Source organism: Ambystoma mexicanum, chromosome 4q, assembly GCF_040938575.1.
Source record: "Ambystoma mexicanum isolate Mex_15411 chromosome 4q, UKY_AmexF1_1, whole genome shotgun sequence".
Classification (NCBI taxonomy): Eukaryota; Metazoa; Chordata; class Amphibia; order Caudata; family Ambystomatidae; genus Ambystoma; species Ambystoma mexicanum.
The window spans coordinates 80,699,285-80,711,432 of NC_090928.1; the positions used below are offsets into that span (position 1 = coordinate 80,699,285).

General features: G+C 45.2%; 1 protein-coding gene across 4 annotated transcripts in view; it reads right to left on the reverse strand.

Moving 5' to 3' along the window:
- NCOA7 (nuclear receptor coactivator 7) overlaps positions 1–12,148 on the reverse strand; it is a 1,232,944-nt gene that overhangs the window by 373,401 nt on the left and 847,395 nt on the right. For 3 of the 4 annotated variants that reach the window (XM_069607508.1, XM_069607509.1, XM_069607510.1), the window contains one exon: positions 3,684–4,732. In XM_069607508.1, coding sequence (XP_069463609.1) covers positions 3,684–4,732 — 1,049 coding nt within the window. The remainder of the gene's footprint in view (positions 1–3,683; positions 4,733–12,148) is intronic. The other variant, XM_069607511.1, reaches the window with a different exon arrangement.

The window sequence follows — 12,148 nt, forward strand, 5'->3', positions numbered from 1 at the left end:
TTCTTCCAGTCCGCTACGGGTGCGTTTTCGCTCCTGCCGTCATCGGGCATGGTTAGATAGAGACTCCTTCTCAGGGCGGGCACCCACCTCAGGTAAGAACCTGTGGGTCCTCACCCCTGCAGATGTTCCCCCAATGAGACAGGCTCACGAGGCTCTCCCCAGTTGATCCGGGTCTACTTTCAATGTCTCTCTCCTCAGTTTGTACGTGTGCTCCGGGCCTCACTCTTTCCCTATAGTCTTTTCATGCGCCGTAAGAGTAGGCTTGGAGTCCAGGAATGGGGAGAGGATCTCCTCGAATGGGTTGACCACTTCCAAGTATCCTTGACATGCACGTCAGTTGGCTGCACTCCTCCTTAGTGTACAGTGTGCTGGTAAGGACCCTCTAGTCCATTAAGGGCCCATAGTGGAATCTCCCTTTTAGGCCGTATATGGCCCGTCTCCCTGCTCCCCGCGGTCACAGAAGCTTCACTACAGGGTCGGGCGATACAACCCTGCCAGCAAGCAACCCTAAGTGCCTATCTGGGCTCCAATATTTGAAATGGGGCCAGCACTCTTGCACTTACCCCTGCACCCATCCAGGGCGATCATGCAAGTCTGTGCGTATGTGCCTATCAGGTCCTTTTTGTGGGCAGACCGTCGCTGGGCCTCCCGGGACTCCTGCTTGTGATGGGCTCTGCATGGCCACTCTGTTAAACCCTCAAAAGAGGAGTACGAAAGCAGCTTCATGTGGCATTGGGGGAGTCGGCGCTCTGGTGCGGTCTATGCTTGCGTCATTCACCGGCTCTGCTTCCCTTTGAGGGCACCTGGTCCGGTGTTGATATCCCCTCATGTGCCTCACCTTCCTGTTGTGTCCCGGGGGTGACAACAGGGTCCAGATCCACCTTCCGCCCGGCGCTTTACCAGAGGATCTTTACAAGGAGCACGCAGGCGAATTAGGTGCTTTCCCCTTCTGCTGCGTAGCTCCTTCCTAACGTGGATTTCACTTTCGCTTTCTCTGCATTCTTCCGAGATCAGTTCTCCTCGAATCTGTGGCCGATCTTCTCCGCTGTTGGGACCACAGGTGCGGGAGGGTTCCCATGCCCCCCTGTTAAGTCTGCCTTGAGGGCGGGGGGTGGGGGGAGGCAATAAGTGCTGACTCAAGCCACTTATTGGGACCATGAGGCAGGAGAGTTACACAGAGGCACCCTGCATCTGTGCACTCCTTGGTGGCCTCTCCAGCAAGAGACTTTTTGATCGAAAAGAGACAACTACCGAATGCCCCGATCATTGAAAGCGGAATGGTTAGCTCATGCTGGGAAAGCTTGAGCGTGTGCTGTGCTCCAAAATCCACACTTGTCCCGTGCTGAAAACATAGGGAAGGGAGACCTCAAGTACTGCATCCCGACTATCATTTGTGAACACTTATTTCTTTCTTAAGAACATTACCCCAAACTTCTTTCTGTATTTAGCATAAGGATTGGAAATACGTTTTATTTAGTATAGGCCCTTTTATTTGACACTACCCCACTCGGACTGCCTTATTATTTCATGGTCAAAGCTTGCTCCTATCTTAGATTTAGGTTTCGATTATGCGTTTTTTCCACCAAACTTTACAGTTTCATAAACACCCTGAACTGTGATCACTTGTGTCTCTTTACTGTTGTCACCATGAGTTCCTTACAAGTGGCAGGATGGAAAGTTCAGAAGGAGACAGAAGTACCCTACAAACAGTAAACAAACGCAGAGAAGGAAATTATCTAGAGTGGGACACTGAGAAAACAAAAAGCTTGTGAGACAAATACAGGCAAGAATGTGAAGCAGAGTGAGAAGGAGCAGCCCACAATGGAGGAAACCCCAGGAATAACATTTTGAGAAGCAGAGTACCAAGATGAAGAACTCCTTTTAGAAAGGGAAAGCCTGCAAGAGCCACAGGATTAGGGGAAAGTGAAGCAAGGCCTTCACAGATAGGGCAACACAGGAGAAAATGAAAGTTAAAAGGCAAAAGCACTCAGAAGTGTAGTAGTGTGAGAGCCGAAAAGAGGGGAGCTCTAAGAGCAGGGTGCCCCTATGGGGCGATTGGAACCCTTCAAGAGGTGGCCGTCCTTGGGGCTAAAAACAATGGATACTAAGAGGTGGCCAGAGAGTAGACCCAACCAAGTAGAGCTGCCCACCAGGTACTGGGTTACTGAAACATTGGATACTTACACTTGTAAACAGCCTAGGAGCAGGTGGGTTGCCAACTTAAGGAACAGGGACCAGCCCCCCAGGAGTTACCCCCAGAGAGAACTGTGCTTTGCTATGCTTAGAAGGGCACTGGCACTTGGTCCTGGAAGAATCAAGCACAGAAACTTTCTTGGTTAACGGTGTCAAAAATCCAATGCATCGATACATCACAGAAGCAATGACACCCGGGCTGAGAAGAAGAAGGACCAGGCGGATGGCATGTACTGGTAAACCTGTTCAAAGCTTTGGTACAGCCAGGAAGAGGAGCCCATTCGATCAGGAGGAAACCAAAGGTTCAGAGGGACCAATGCCTGAGCAAGAAAATTTGGAAGACACCAAGAAAGATACGGCAAAAGACCAATAAAGAAGAAAAAAACACTAAGGCCTGGAAACTGACTGCTTGTCTACCTTATATGGGATAAAGTGACCCTGGTTCAGCAAGGGATGACTCAGGACTACGGCCTAAAGAAAGGAAAACCAATTAAAACCTCCACTTCATGTGTCTGATCACTGTTTGACTAGTTATTTCATTTTGTTAAACTTCCTTTCTAAAGGGAAAACCCAAACATTCCTTTGCTCACTTTCGATACCGGTTTGTATTAATGAATACATTTGAGAAACTGCAACTTATTTTAAGTTATGCATTGATCCCCTGGTTTTGACAATTCCCAGTTTGGAAAATTATACATTATTCACACTTGTATGACAGTATTATATTTGGCACACAGTATATTTCCAGTTTGATAATCCCATTCTGCAAATACAAAATCCCATATCCGGCCCGCATAGCGTGGAGTGCAAGCTTCAACAGGAGAAACTTTACTTGGAAATAAAACACCAAAACAGAAACACTTCTCCATAGGAGTCCCCATTATAAAACGGTCTCTAATGAAGTCTTTGGGGAATACAATCAACCAATTGGCACGGGGCGGAGAAAAACAAAACCACAGGGAAGGAAAACTGTCCAGTCAGCTTTACCTCCATCACCATGCCATTCCTTAGATGTATCTTTTTTATTCCTTCTACCTTTCTCCAATATGTGTTTAAGTCAATCTTGTTCAATCTTGTTAAGTTGAACTTCTTACTAAAGAAATTTTTTCAAATATTCTTTTCACAGGTTACCATCCTATAGTATAATGGCAGGCAGTGTGATGCAGACTAGAACCTACCATAGTGAGACAGTTTTCCACATAACCGGGAACTGAGAGAACAAAAGCAGCACACAGATGAAAAACATCTAAAGTTATGGTGTCGGTGCCTGCTAAATTAAACAGATGCACCACATTTGAGGAGAAAGTCAACAGAAGTTAAAACTGTAAGAAGAAGGTAAAACATTTATTTTCAAAAGTATTTATCCTCTTTAAGGGGCAGCTGCACCACACACAAACTATTGGAAACCATGCAGTGAAAAGGCAGCATAGTCTAGAGTGGAGCTTAGACTGTATCAAGTATGCCACCAAGAAAATAAGAAAACCGCTTACCTTCAATTGGCCCTTGCATCCTTTTTAGCAGCCACAGTTTGATTTCAGACTCACTATCCTGTTGCACATCGGGAAAAGCGTCCTCAGGGGAACAATAGATTGAAGAGTCTTCTGAAACTTTGCGATCTGCGAAGGATGATCTGTCTTGCAACAGAGACTCCTCCTTTCCTGAAGTAAAAGCGCCAGATTCTATATTCTGACCAACAATAGGTTGATTTTCTTGTCCATCAGGAAGCTTGCATGCAAGGTCTCTTCCCACTAATACAATGTTTTCATCGGTACACACTTTGGCCTTAATTAGCTTCTGGGATGATGGAAACGTGTTACTTGACCCAGTGATTAATTCAGAGGCTTGATCTTCTAATTCCTTTGGAGCACTTAACATGGCCAGGTTGTTTGTTATTGGCCGAGAAGGGCTGTGATCTCCTGGACCCAACACTGGCAGCTTGCATAGGTCTAAACTTAAGGTCTCAGAGAACCCCTTATCACTTTCTGCTTGTAAGACCTTTAAGCTAGACTGCTCTTGTTGGGCAGAAATTGGAGGTTCTGTTTTGGTGGCCCCAAGGACCTCTAGCTCAGTGTTAGTCATCTCTACCACAGGAGCCTCTGTCTCTTTACCTTCCCCTTTATCATTCTCCATTGTAGGCAGAGTCTTTTCAAATTGTATAAAATTATCTCCTGAAGGGGTAGGATCTTTGGTTCGTTGTTCTGAAATAGTCTTGTCCTTGGGTGGTTCCAAAACATTTTCAGCACAACCATCGGATGGATCAACAGTTCTAGAGTCTTGGATAATGTCATTAAAGGGTTCCAAAGTTTTAAAATCCACTTTGGCTGTTTGATCTAGTATTTCAAGGTCAGCTGTGGGTTGGTCCACCTTATGAAGCATTGCTGAGGTGGCATCCAGGTTTCCGTTGATTGCACTTCCATTTTGCTGCCTCTTTTCTTTGTTGAGAGACTTGAATTTGCTGAAAGGGTTGATGTCCTTCTCAGAAGACAGGTCTTCCCACTCACCAGGCCTGTACAAAGGACAAAGATCCTTTGGTATATCACTGCCAAGAAAGAATGATGGATGGGGATGGAATGTTAAAAACAAAGAAAAAAACAAAACAAATGGCTAAACAAAAGAAAAATATGGTTCTAAAACAAACCGGTTAAGTTCAAAGAATAACACAAAAGAAAACAAAATGATAACTCATGAGGAAGGTTTTAAATAAAAGAAACTAAATATGAAGGCAACTATGGGGAATACGGAAGAATGAAGACAAGTTTGGCAAACCCAGATTAACTGATTTCTTTGTTAGTTTTTATAGATAATTGTATCCAGTCCATTTTCATTCACCGAGCAATCATTCATTTCAGCGAACAAAGGAGTGATGGAGTAAGTGCGTATTTAGACTATATTTTAATAGTGTTATAGAGAACATCATTTGGGAAAAGTTTGTTTTGTAGACCGCTCGAAAATAATTTATCATCATTTGAATCTTTACTTGGACCTTTTTAAATTAAAGAAAATTAACACGCTGACCGTTCTGCTTGTGATAAGACATAGAATAAGCCCTACTGCCTGTAATGCTCATTGGTGCATGATTCTTATTAGTACAAGTGCACATGGGATCCAGGCAGAAGAGGCATTCGGTCATAGGCTTATGTAATTAGTTTCATTATGAACTCAGAGGAGACAAGCTGTTCATGTCATACGGGTTTACCCAGACCGATGTGTACTGTATGGTAAGTGCCACTGCAACTAGTTCAAACAGGGGACAAATTCTGCAGAATTGACCCTCATTTCTTTGTTGCAGTGTGTTAACTATAACAAAGTGATTCGACCACAATAGCAGAGATATACTGAAATACTCAAGGGTAACATTAGCCATAGTATGTGCCAGTGTAAACATGCATTTGATAGAACATTTTGACGGAAGCTTATATGTGTGTTTATGCTAATTGCAAAAGGTGGTCTTGACTGAAATATCTCTGACTAACATGCAAAATGTGTATCATGCAGTTCAGATAAAGAGCCAATCAGAAGTGGCGTGAGAGAAGCTCATGGTGCTTGAGAGCACTCAGGTCCTCATGGAAAGCATGGCAAGGCAGCGAGAGAGCAAGCCAGGTGTGGCGTTGCAGGAGGCGGTTTGCACTGCAAAAGGGTGCACCGCCCACCTAGGGAGGATCCGTAATGACCCAGCCCAGAGAATTGAAGGAGACCAATAACCTACGGAGAGCGGAGATCAGCCCGCATGCAAGCCGCCACCAGAGTCCTGCTCAAAGCCAGCGGGAAACGACAAACAAGCAGAGTGATGCGGAACCCACTTGACGAGTATAATGAGCGGCTCCACGTCACACGGAATCACTATCCCTCCCAGGCAGCACCACAAAGAAGACTAAGGTAAGTCATGGCTCCGGGAAACCAGAAAGAGGGTGGCAAAGGCCAGGCGGGGAGTATACTGAGAAGAGTCCCAAGGTGGGGAGAGTATCAAAAAGCCCCAAAGCAAGGAGAATACTGAGAACCACCCAGAGGGGTGGGGAGGAAGGGGGTGGTGTGAGAAACCTGGAGGTGTCTCACCCGCTAGTGCCCGGGATCTGTCATCCAGGTGGCCAGTACAGGGCCATCGCTATTGGATCTAGTTCCTGGGGGTGGACCAGTGCGGGAGGATCACCTGGATGGGGGGGGTGTTTCTTCAGGGAGTGAAAGTGGGAAACCAAAGGGTGAGACGCGGTACCCCCTTCCTTATGCCACCTTTTCCCCATCCTGCCCAGTAGGATACTTAGAAACTCTACCCCCCTCCCCTCCTTTTCCAACACGAACACTTTCTCACACCGTGAGCAACAAAGGACTAATACCAGAGCCGTTTACCTGACATGTCCCAACACAAGAGTCAGGCAGAGTCAGGCAATTGTCAACAACCACCCACACCTGACTGCCCTTTCCCTTCCCCACTGTGATAAAAGGCAGAGCACAAGAGCACACTGGAAGCAAGCCTGAAAGCACAAGGAAACAGCTATTCCGTTATGGCAGTTCAAATGGAGGAGAAAGGCAGCGAGACCTGAAACTACGTCAAAGAGGAGTTGCCCTTACCCTTGTCAACCCAGACCCGCGAAGCATCCGACAAAAGAAACATAAAACTGGGAATCGCAGCTGGCGAATGGTGAGACAGATGCCAGCTGTACATGGAACCCTCCCGCACTGATAGCCAGGGCGGGGACACTGGTTGCCATCGTGGTACCATCCTTGACAAAGAAACGCCAATGAGTTCACCACAGCCGGTGAGTCGGAAGAACCAGATAGTGGGCTGGACTGTGCTAGACTCAAGGTTGCAGTGGCCACATTAAGATGATTAAGAGACAGAGGTCTTTTGTAAACGAACTTGGTACCAGAGTGGTCCGGCGCCACGTGGACGCTCATTCGAAGGTCTCTGGCTGGTACCCCTCTTGTGAGCAAGGAAAGTATTGAATTGAAAGATCGTGAAATTTCAAGTACCAAGAGGCTATAGAGCAGGCGGCGTGATGTGTCAAGGTGGTCCTACAAGGGTCAAGCCAAACCCCTTGTACAATTGAAAGTCCTTGACATGTTGTAGAAATTGTAAACTGTGGAAAGTGTGTACCCGATTGAGGGAATTGTGAAACTGGCGTTTGCGTCCGGCTGAGGCCAACGCCATACGAAATGTGATATTGTGAAGCACGCACTTGCCATAGAATTACAGAGTGACCCACCGAGACGTTATCGCCCTTCTGTTATGGAGAATTCTCCGAAATGTGCCAATTCCCTTCACCTTAGAGACCCACAGCAACTTTGCTGGATTTTGAGGACTTGATTTCTTTCTTTTCCTGAAAAGAGTGTGAGCCTTTTCTCCCACTCTTTCATGTATTTTTGTGTGTGTTTTACATTTGTGTTCTTTGATTATGGAGAACTCCATAGGCATCATCTTTTCGTGCGTGTTACACAGCACCCTCTCTGCAGTGACACAGGGATGTTTTTTAGACTTCCCAAAGGTTCAAATACCTTCTCTGGGATAAACTACTGTTTCCCAGAGAATGTTAAGTGAAATTGACTTTACTAGTCTTTCCAAATTCCTAGACCCAGCACATACCATCTTACAATGGAGTGCTGGAGGGGTTACATAGTATCCCCTGTGTCTAAATACTCATGTAGCAGTCAAATACTACCCTTTCCTATTGAAGAGGCTGGTGGCAGTGGTTTTACAACGAACTACCATGATTTTTCCCCGACCGCCAACACTGGTAGCTAAAAATCACGGGAGCCATGTTTTTCAAGATGGTGCCTTAAGCCCCTTTGCTTAAACAGGTCCCGTCTTCTTTATTTGCCGTTTCTTTTTGGAATGGTCCTTCTAGTGTCTGTCTCTGCGTGCCAAACCAGGTTTGGTCCCTTTGTTCGTATGCCTTTGGCAGGCTTCAGGACTGAAGACCACTTCTGGCGTCTGAGTGTCTAGCGTGGGCAGGAAGTGAGGGAGGTGCCCGAAACTCCGTGTTTAGTCTCCTAGGAGACCCAAATGCACTCTGGCATGATTGGCTGGCTGTCCGTCCGGCAAGAACAGCCACCCTGCTGGGTGAGTAACAGCTAGGCTGGCATGAAAGGGAGAAAACTGTTTAAAAGGCGAGTCTCTTGGACTGGAAAGCAGAGTCGACCACTGGAACGAAAGAACCAAAAGAAGAGCTGGAAGAGGACGGCTGCTGCAACTCCTGGACCATTGGTTTGCCCGGTGAAGCCCTGCTGCAGGTCCGAATTGCCAAGTTCATCTTGACAGAGAAGCCCCTTCAAGGACGACTTCTTCCTTTGAGTTGGTGGGACCAATCAACTCGTAAGCCACCTGGATACCATTTTCAAGGCTGGTTAGGATTAACCAGGGAGAGGGATAGCAGCTTGTGCGCTTAAATCTACAGCTACTGGAAATTGAAGTGACTCCATCTTGTTTGCTTTTTCGACGATCCCGTGCAGTGCAGGAGTCCCGCAACATCCTCCCTCTTGTCCCCATAACTGAGGCTCAGGAACAGTGAGATCTGCAGGACCGGCCAGGAACCAATGTCTTCAGCTGCATTTTGTTCTTCATACTAAAGGTACAGTGCCAACCCGCTTGAGAGAACGCCACTCTGGCAGTGAAAGTTTGTGACACTTTCCCAATTTACAGGCCTAATCAGCTTGTGACCTGACATATGATTCTTTTTCGCCAAAACTACTTCTGAGAACTTTTGCAAAGACTTACCGTTTGATACCAGAACTGCTCCTTCCTATCCAGAACACTAGCCCATTGACTTTGGCCTGGCCTCTTGACTTGAATTGAACTCTTATGGTGAACTGAAACTATTTGCACTGTCTAACAAATATATGTGATCTATTCTACTTACCTTGTCCCTTTTGCTCACTTCTAAGTAACTCACCTGCCATTGGGCTCCTATTTCAGGGGAGCTCAAACTGTCTCAAAATGTTGGAGTTTTGTATTGAAGTGTATTGGTATATAATATTAAGTTGTCTTCTTCAGTGAAATGTTTTCTAAATGATTGTGTAATAAATTAATAAGTGTTTTTCCAAGAAACCTTGAGTATACGTGTCTACTTGAACCACTGTGATTGAAAGCCCTCTGTGTAACTACTTGTACTGCTCACATTCACTCTTGAGATAAGCCTGGCTGCTCAGCTCGCTACCAAAAACAGTGTCGTACAGACTTATTCCAAAGGTTGGTTTGGCAAACACCTGTAGTCCTAATTGTGTGTAGTGGTCCCAGAGGGTACTGCATGCAATCCTGCCTAACACCTTCAGAAGCCTCTGTTTAAATTGGCAAGTACGTTGAATGGCTAACGCTGACAAGAAGGATTGGAGCACAGCTGAAGGGGGTCCTAGTGTGAAGAATAATCACCTGACGTCAAGGTTATCAGAAGAAACTGTTAGTTTTGTTTTTTTGCCATATCAGGACCTCTACAGCAAGAGACTTCGCATGATAAGAGACTTGAACGCAGAATACCCTGATTCAGAGAAAAGAAACTAAGCTTGTGTCGGAGAAACCCAGGGATGTGCTGTGCTCAACAGTCCCGACTTGTAGCGTGCTAAAAACGTGGGGAACGTAGACCCCGGCCAGAACATCCGGTCATTTGGTGAACACCGCTTTCTTTTCTTGTGACCTTTTTTATTTGACTAGACTCTACTAGGACTGCATTATTTTTAGATGGTTGTAGCTTGCTCCCATTATAGATTTAGGTTTATATTAGGTGTTTATCTCACCCATTTTACAGTTTTATAAACACCCTTGAACTGTAATCACTTGTGTCTGTTTTGCTACCATACATTCCTTACAGTGGGGAGAGTACAGAGAGACCCCAAGGTGTGTTGATTACTGAGAAGCCCCAAGGGAGTGAGAACAGACCTCAAGGTGGGGAAACCACCAAAAACCACCAAGGGGGTTAGGGGTTGTAGAAGAGCACAGAGACCCCAAGGTGGGGAGAATACTAAGAAGCCACAAGAAGGGGAGAATACCGAGAAGCTCCAAGGTATGATGGGAACAAAGAGACCCCAAAGCGGGGAGAACTTTGAGACCCCCCCGACGTGGGAAGGGTAAGGAAAAGTCACATAGTGGGGAGAAACCCGAACAGTACCAGATGGGGGACAATAGCGAGACAGCCCCCGGTGTGGGGTTACGATCAAGAGTTCACCCGAGAGGCTGAGACAACTCAACCTGTGGGGGAGAAAGATAAACCCCTGTGTGGTTAAAATAACCTGTGGCAAGAGACTACAAATCATGGCTTAGAAGGGAGAAAAACTTTGATAGACCAGAGTTGCGAAGTAAAAATACTGAAGAGAGACTCAGAGCAGGTATGGGAATGTGCAGATAGGTGAAGGGCCTATAGTGAACAGTTACAAGGGTGGGGGTCAGACACCAGCTACCATCCATGTCTTTTGTATTTGTGCTTTTCTTTACATAGGTACAGAGAGAACTCAGGTTAGAATAGGATTCTGGGCCGAGGAATACATTTAAGTAAGATATTTTGACAAGCACCCTTTTACTTATTTCCTTTTGTAGAGTAATGTATACAATTTTAGGCTTAGAGGCAGGTTAGGACTGGTTTTTGTTAAAGAAAGAATAAAGAAGTGTTCAAAGAACATGCCTCCTTGTCGGTCTTCGGATTCTGACCTACCGCTTTAGGGAAAAAGATCACCTTACCTCTGTGGCTTATTGATTGTTATTTATGATTCCTGTTTGAAGTAATTTTCGTTCCCCATATTTTGATGTTGGGATTTGATATGGGTGCATTTTGTCAGATTTGAAAATCTGAGCCAGTCATTACTTTGCTACCTGAAAAAAGGGAAGGAGTGAGTATTCTCCATTACCGAATAAACATAGAATGGATTATGCTTGCTTTGAATGTGTGAGGTATGAATATTCCACCAGGACAGTTGGAGACATACACTTGGGTGAAGATGCCAATGTTGGGTGTTCTATACCCATCAAACTAGACAACCTATATCCAACTACGTCAACTAAGAATAAAGAATACTACTACTGGCAGTCTTATTTACCTTACTGCTGCACATACTTGTGTGTTCACACAGATAGTCAGAGTGAAGAAATCTAGAGTCATGCACCGAACAATAAGTAGTAACCGATTGCACAAGGGTAGAAGAAAATCCTATTAATTTGCCCAAAAAGGAAGGAAGGAAGCATCGCCTAGCAGCAGCTCCATGCGATCACCTTCCCCATTCATTCATTCCATCATGGAGATGTATGGAAAAATAAGAAATAAAGCTGGACAAACTGAATGATGCAACTCTTAAAATGGGATCCAGGATGAATACAGTGGAATAAAGAAGCCTGTTACAGTAGAGCTGCTTCCTTGGACAAATGTGTTAAATTAACAAGGTGAAGACTCTCACTAAGGCACTAACAAAGGAGAACAGAGCTTTGGCAATGAAGCCTGTGTGGCTTGGTAAGTGTGAAAGTCCCTTACAGGGGTGGTGGGCCTTCAGAAAGAACAGTGGGCTCGGGTGTGAAAGGCTTCCTTACTGCTTGGTGGCGGGAGTATCGCAGGGAAAGACTACATGATTCCTTAACGAAATCTAAGACAGTCATCTCATTTTAAAATAGTTTGATAACTCAGGGTCTTTAGAAATTGTGAGTAACACTAAATTGAAGGACTGTCATTTCGGTAGCAAGCAAACTTTTCAAAGTTCATTTTTCATCTTTCAGAAGTAAGATTAACTGGAAACTTCTTGACTAACTTTTATATGAATCAGTTTAAACCTGTGTGGAAAACAGAAAACACAAAAGACTTCCAACAGCAGTAGCCAGAAAGCCAAACTCGAGCTAATGTTTGAAATATGATATTTAGTTGTGTAGCCTCAGAAGTGCCCATGAACAGTTAATTGGCATTTTAATTTTTTTTTACTTTCTGCTGGATTCTCTCCCTTCACTCCCTGTGACCGTATTTGAAGTTTCACAAACGTAATAGCTACTTTTCCA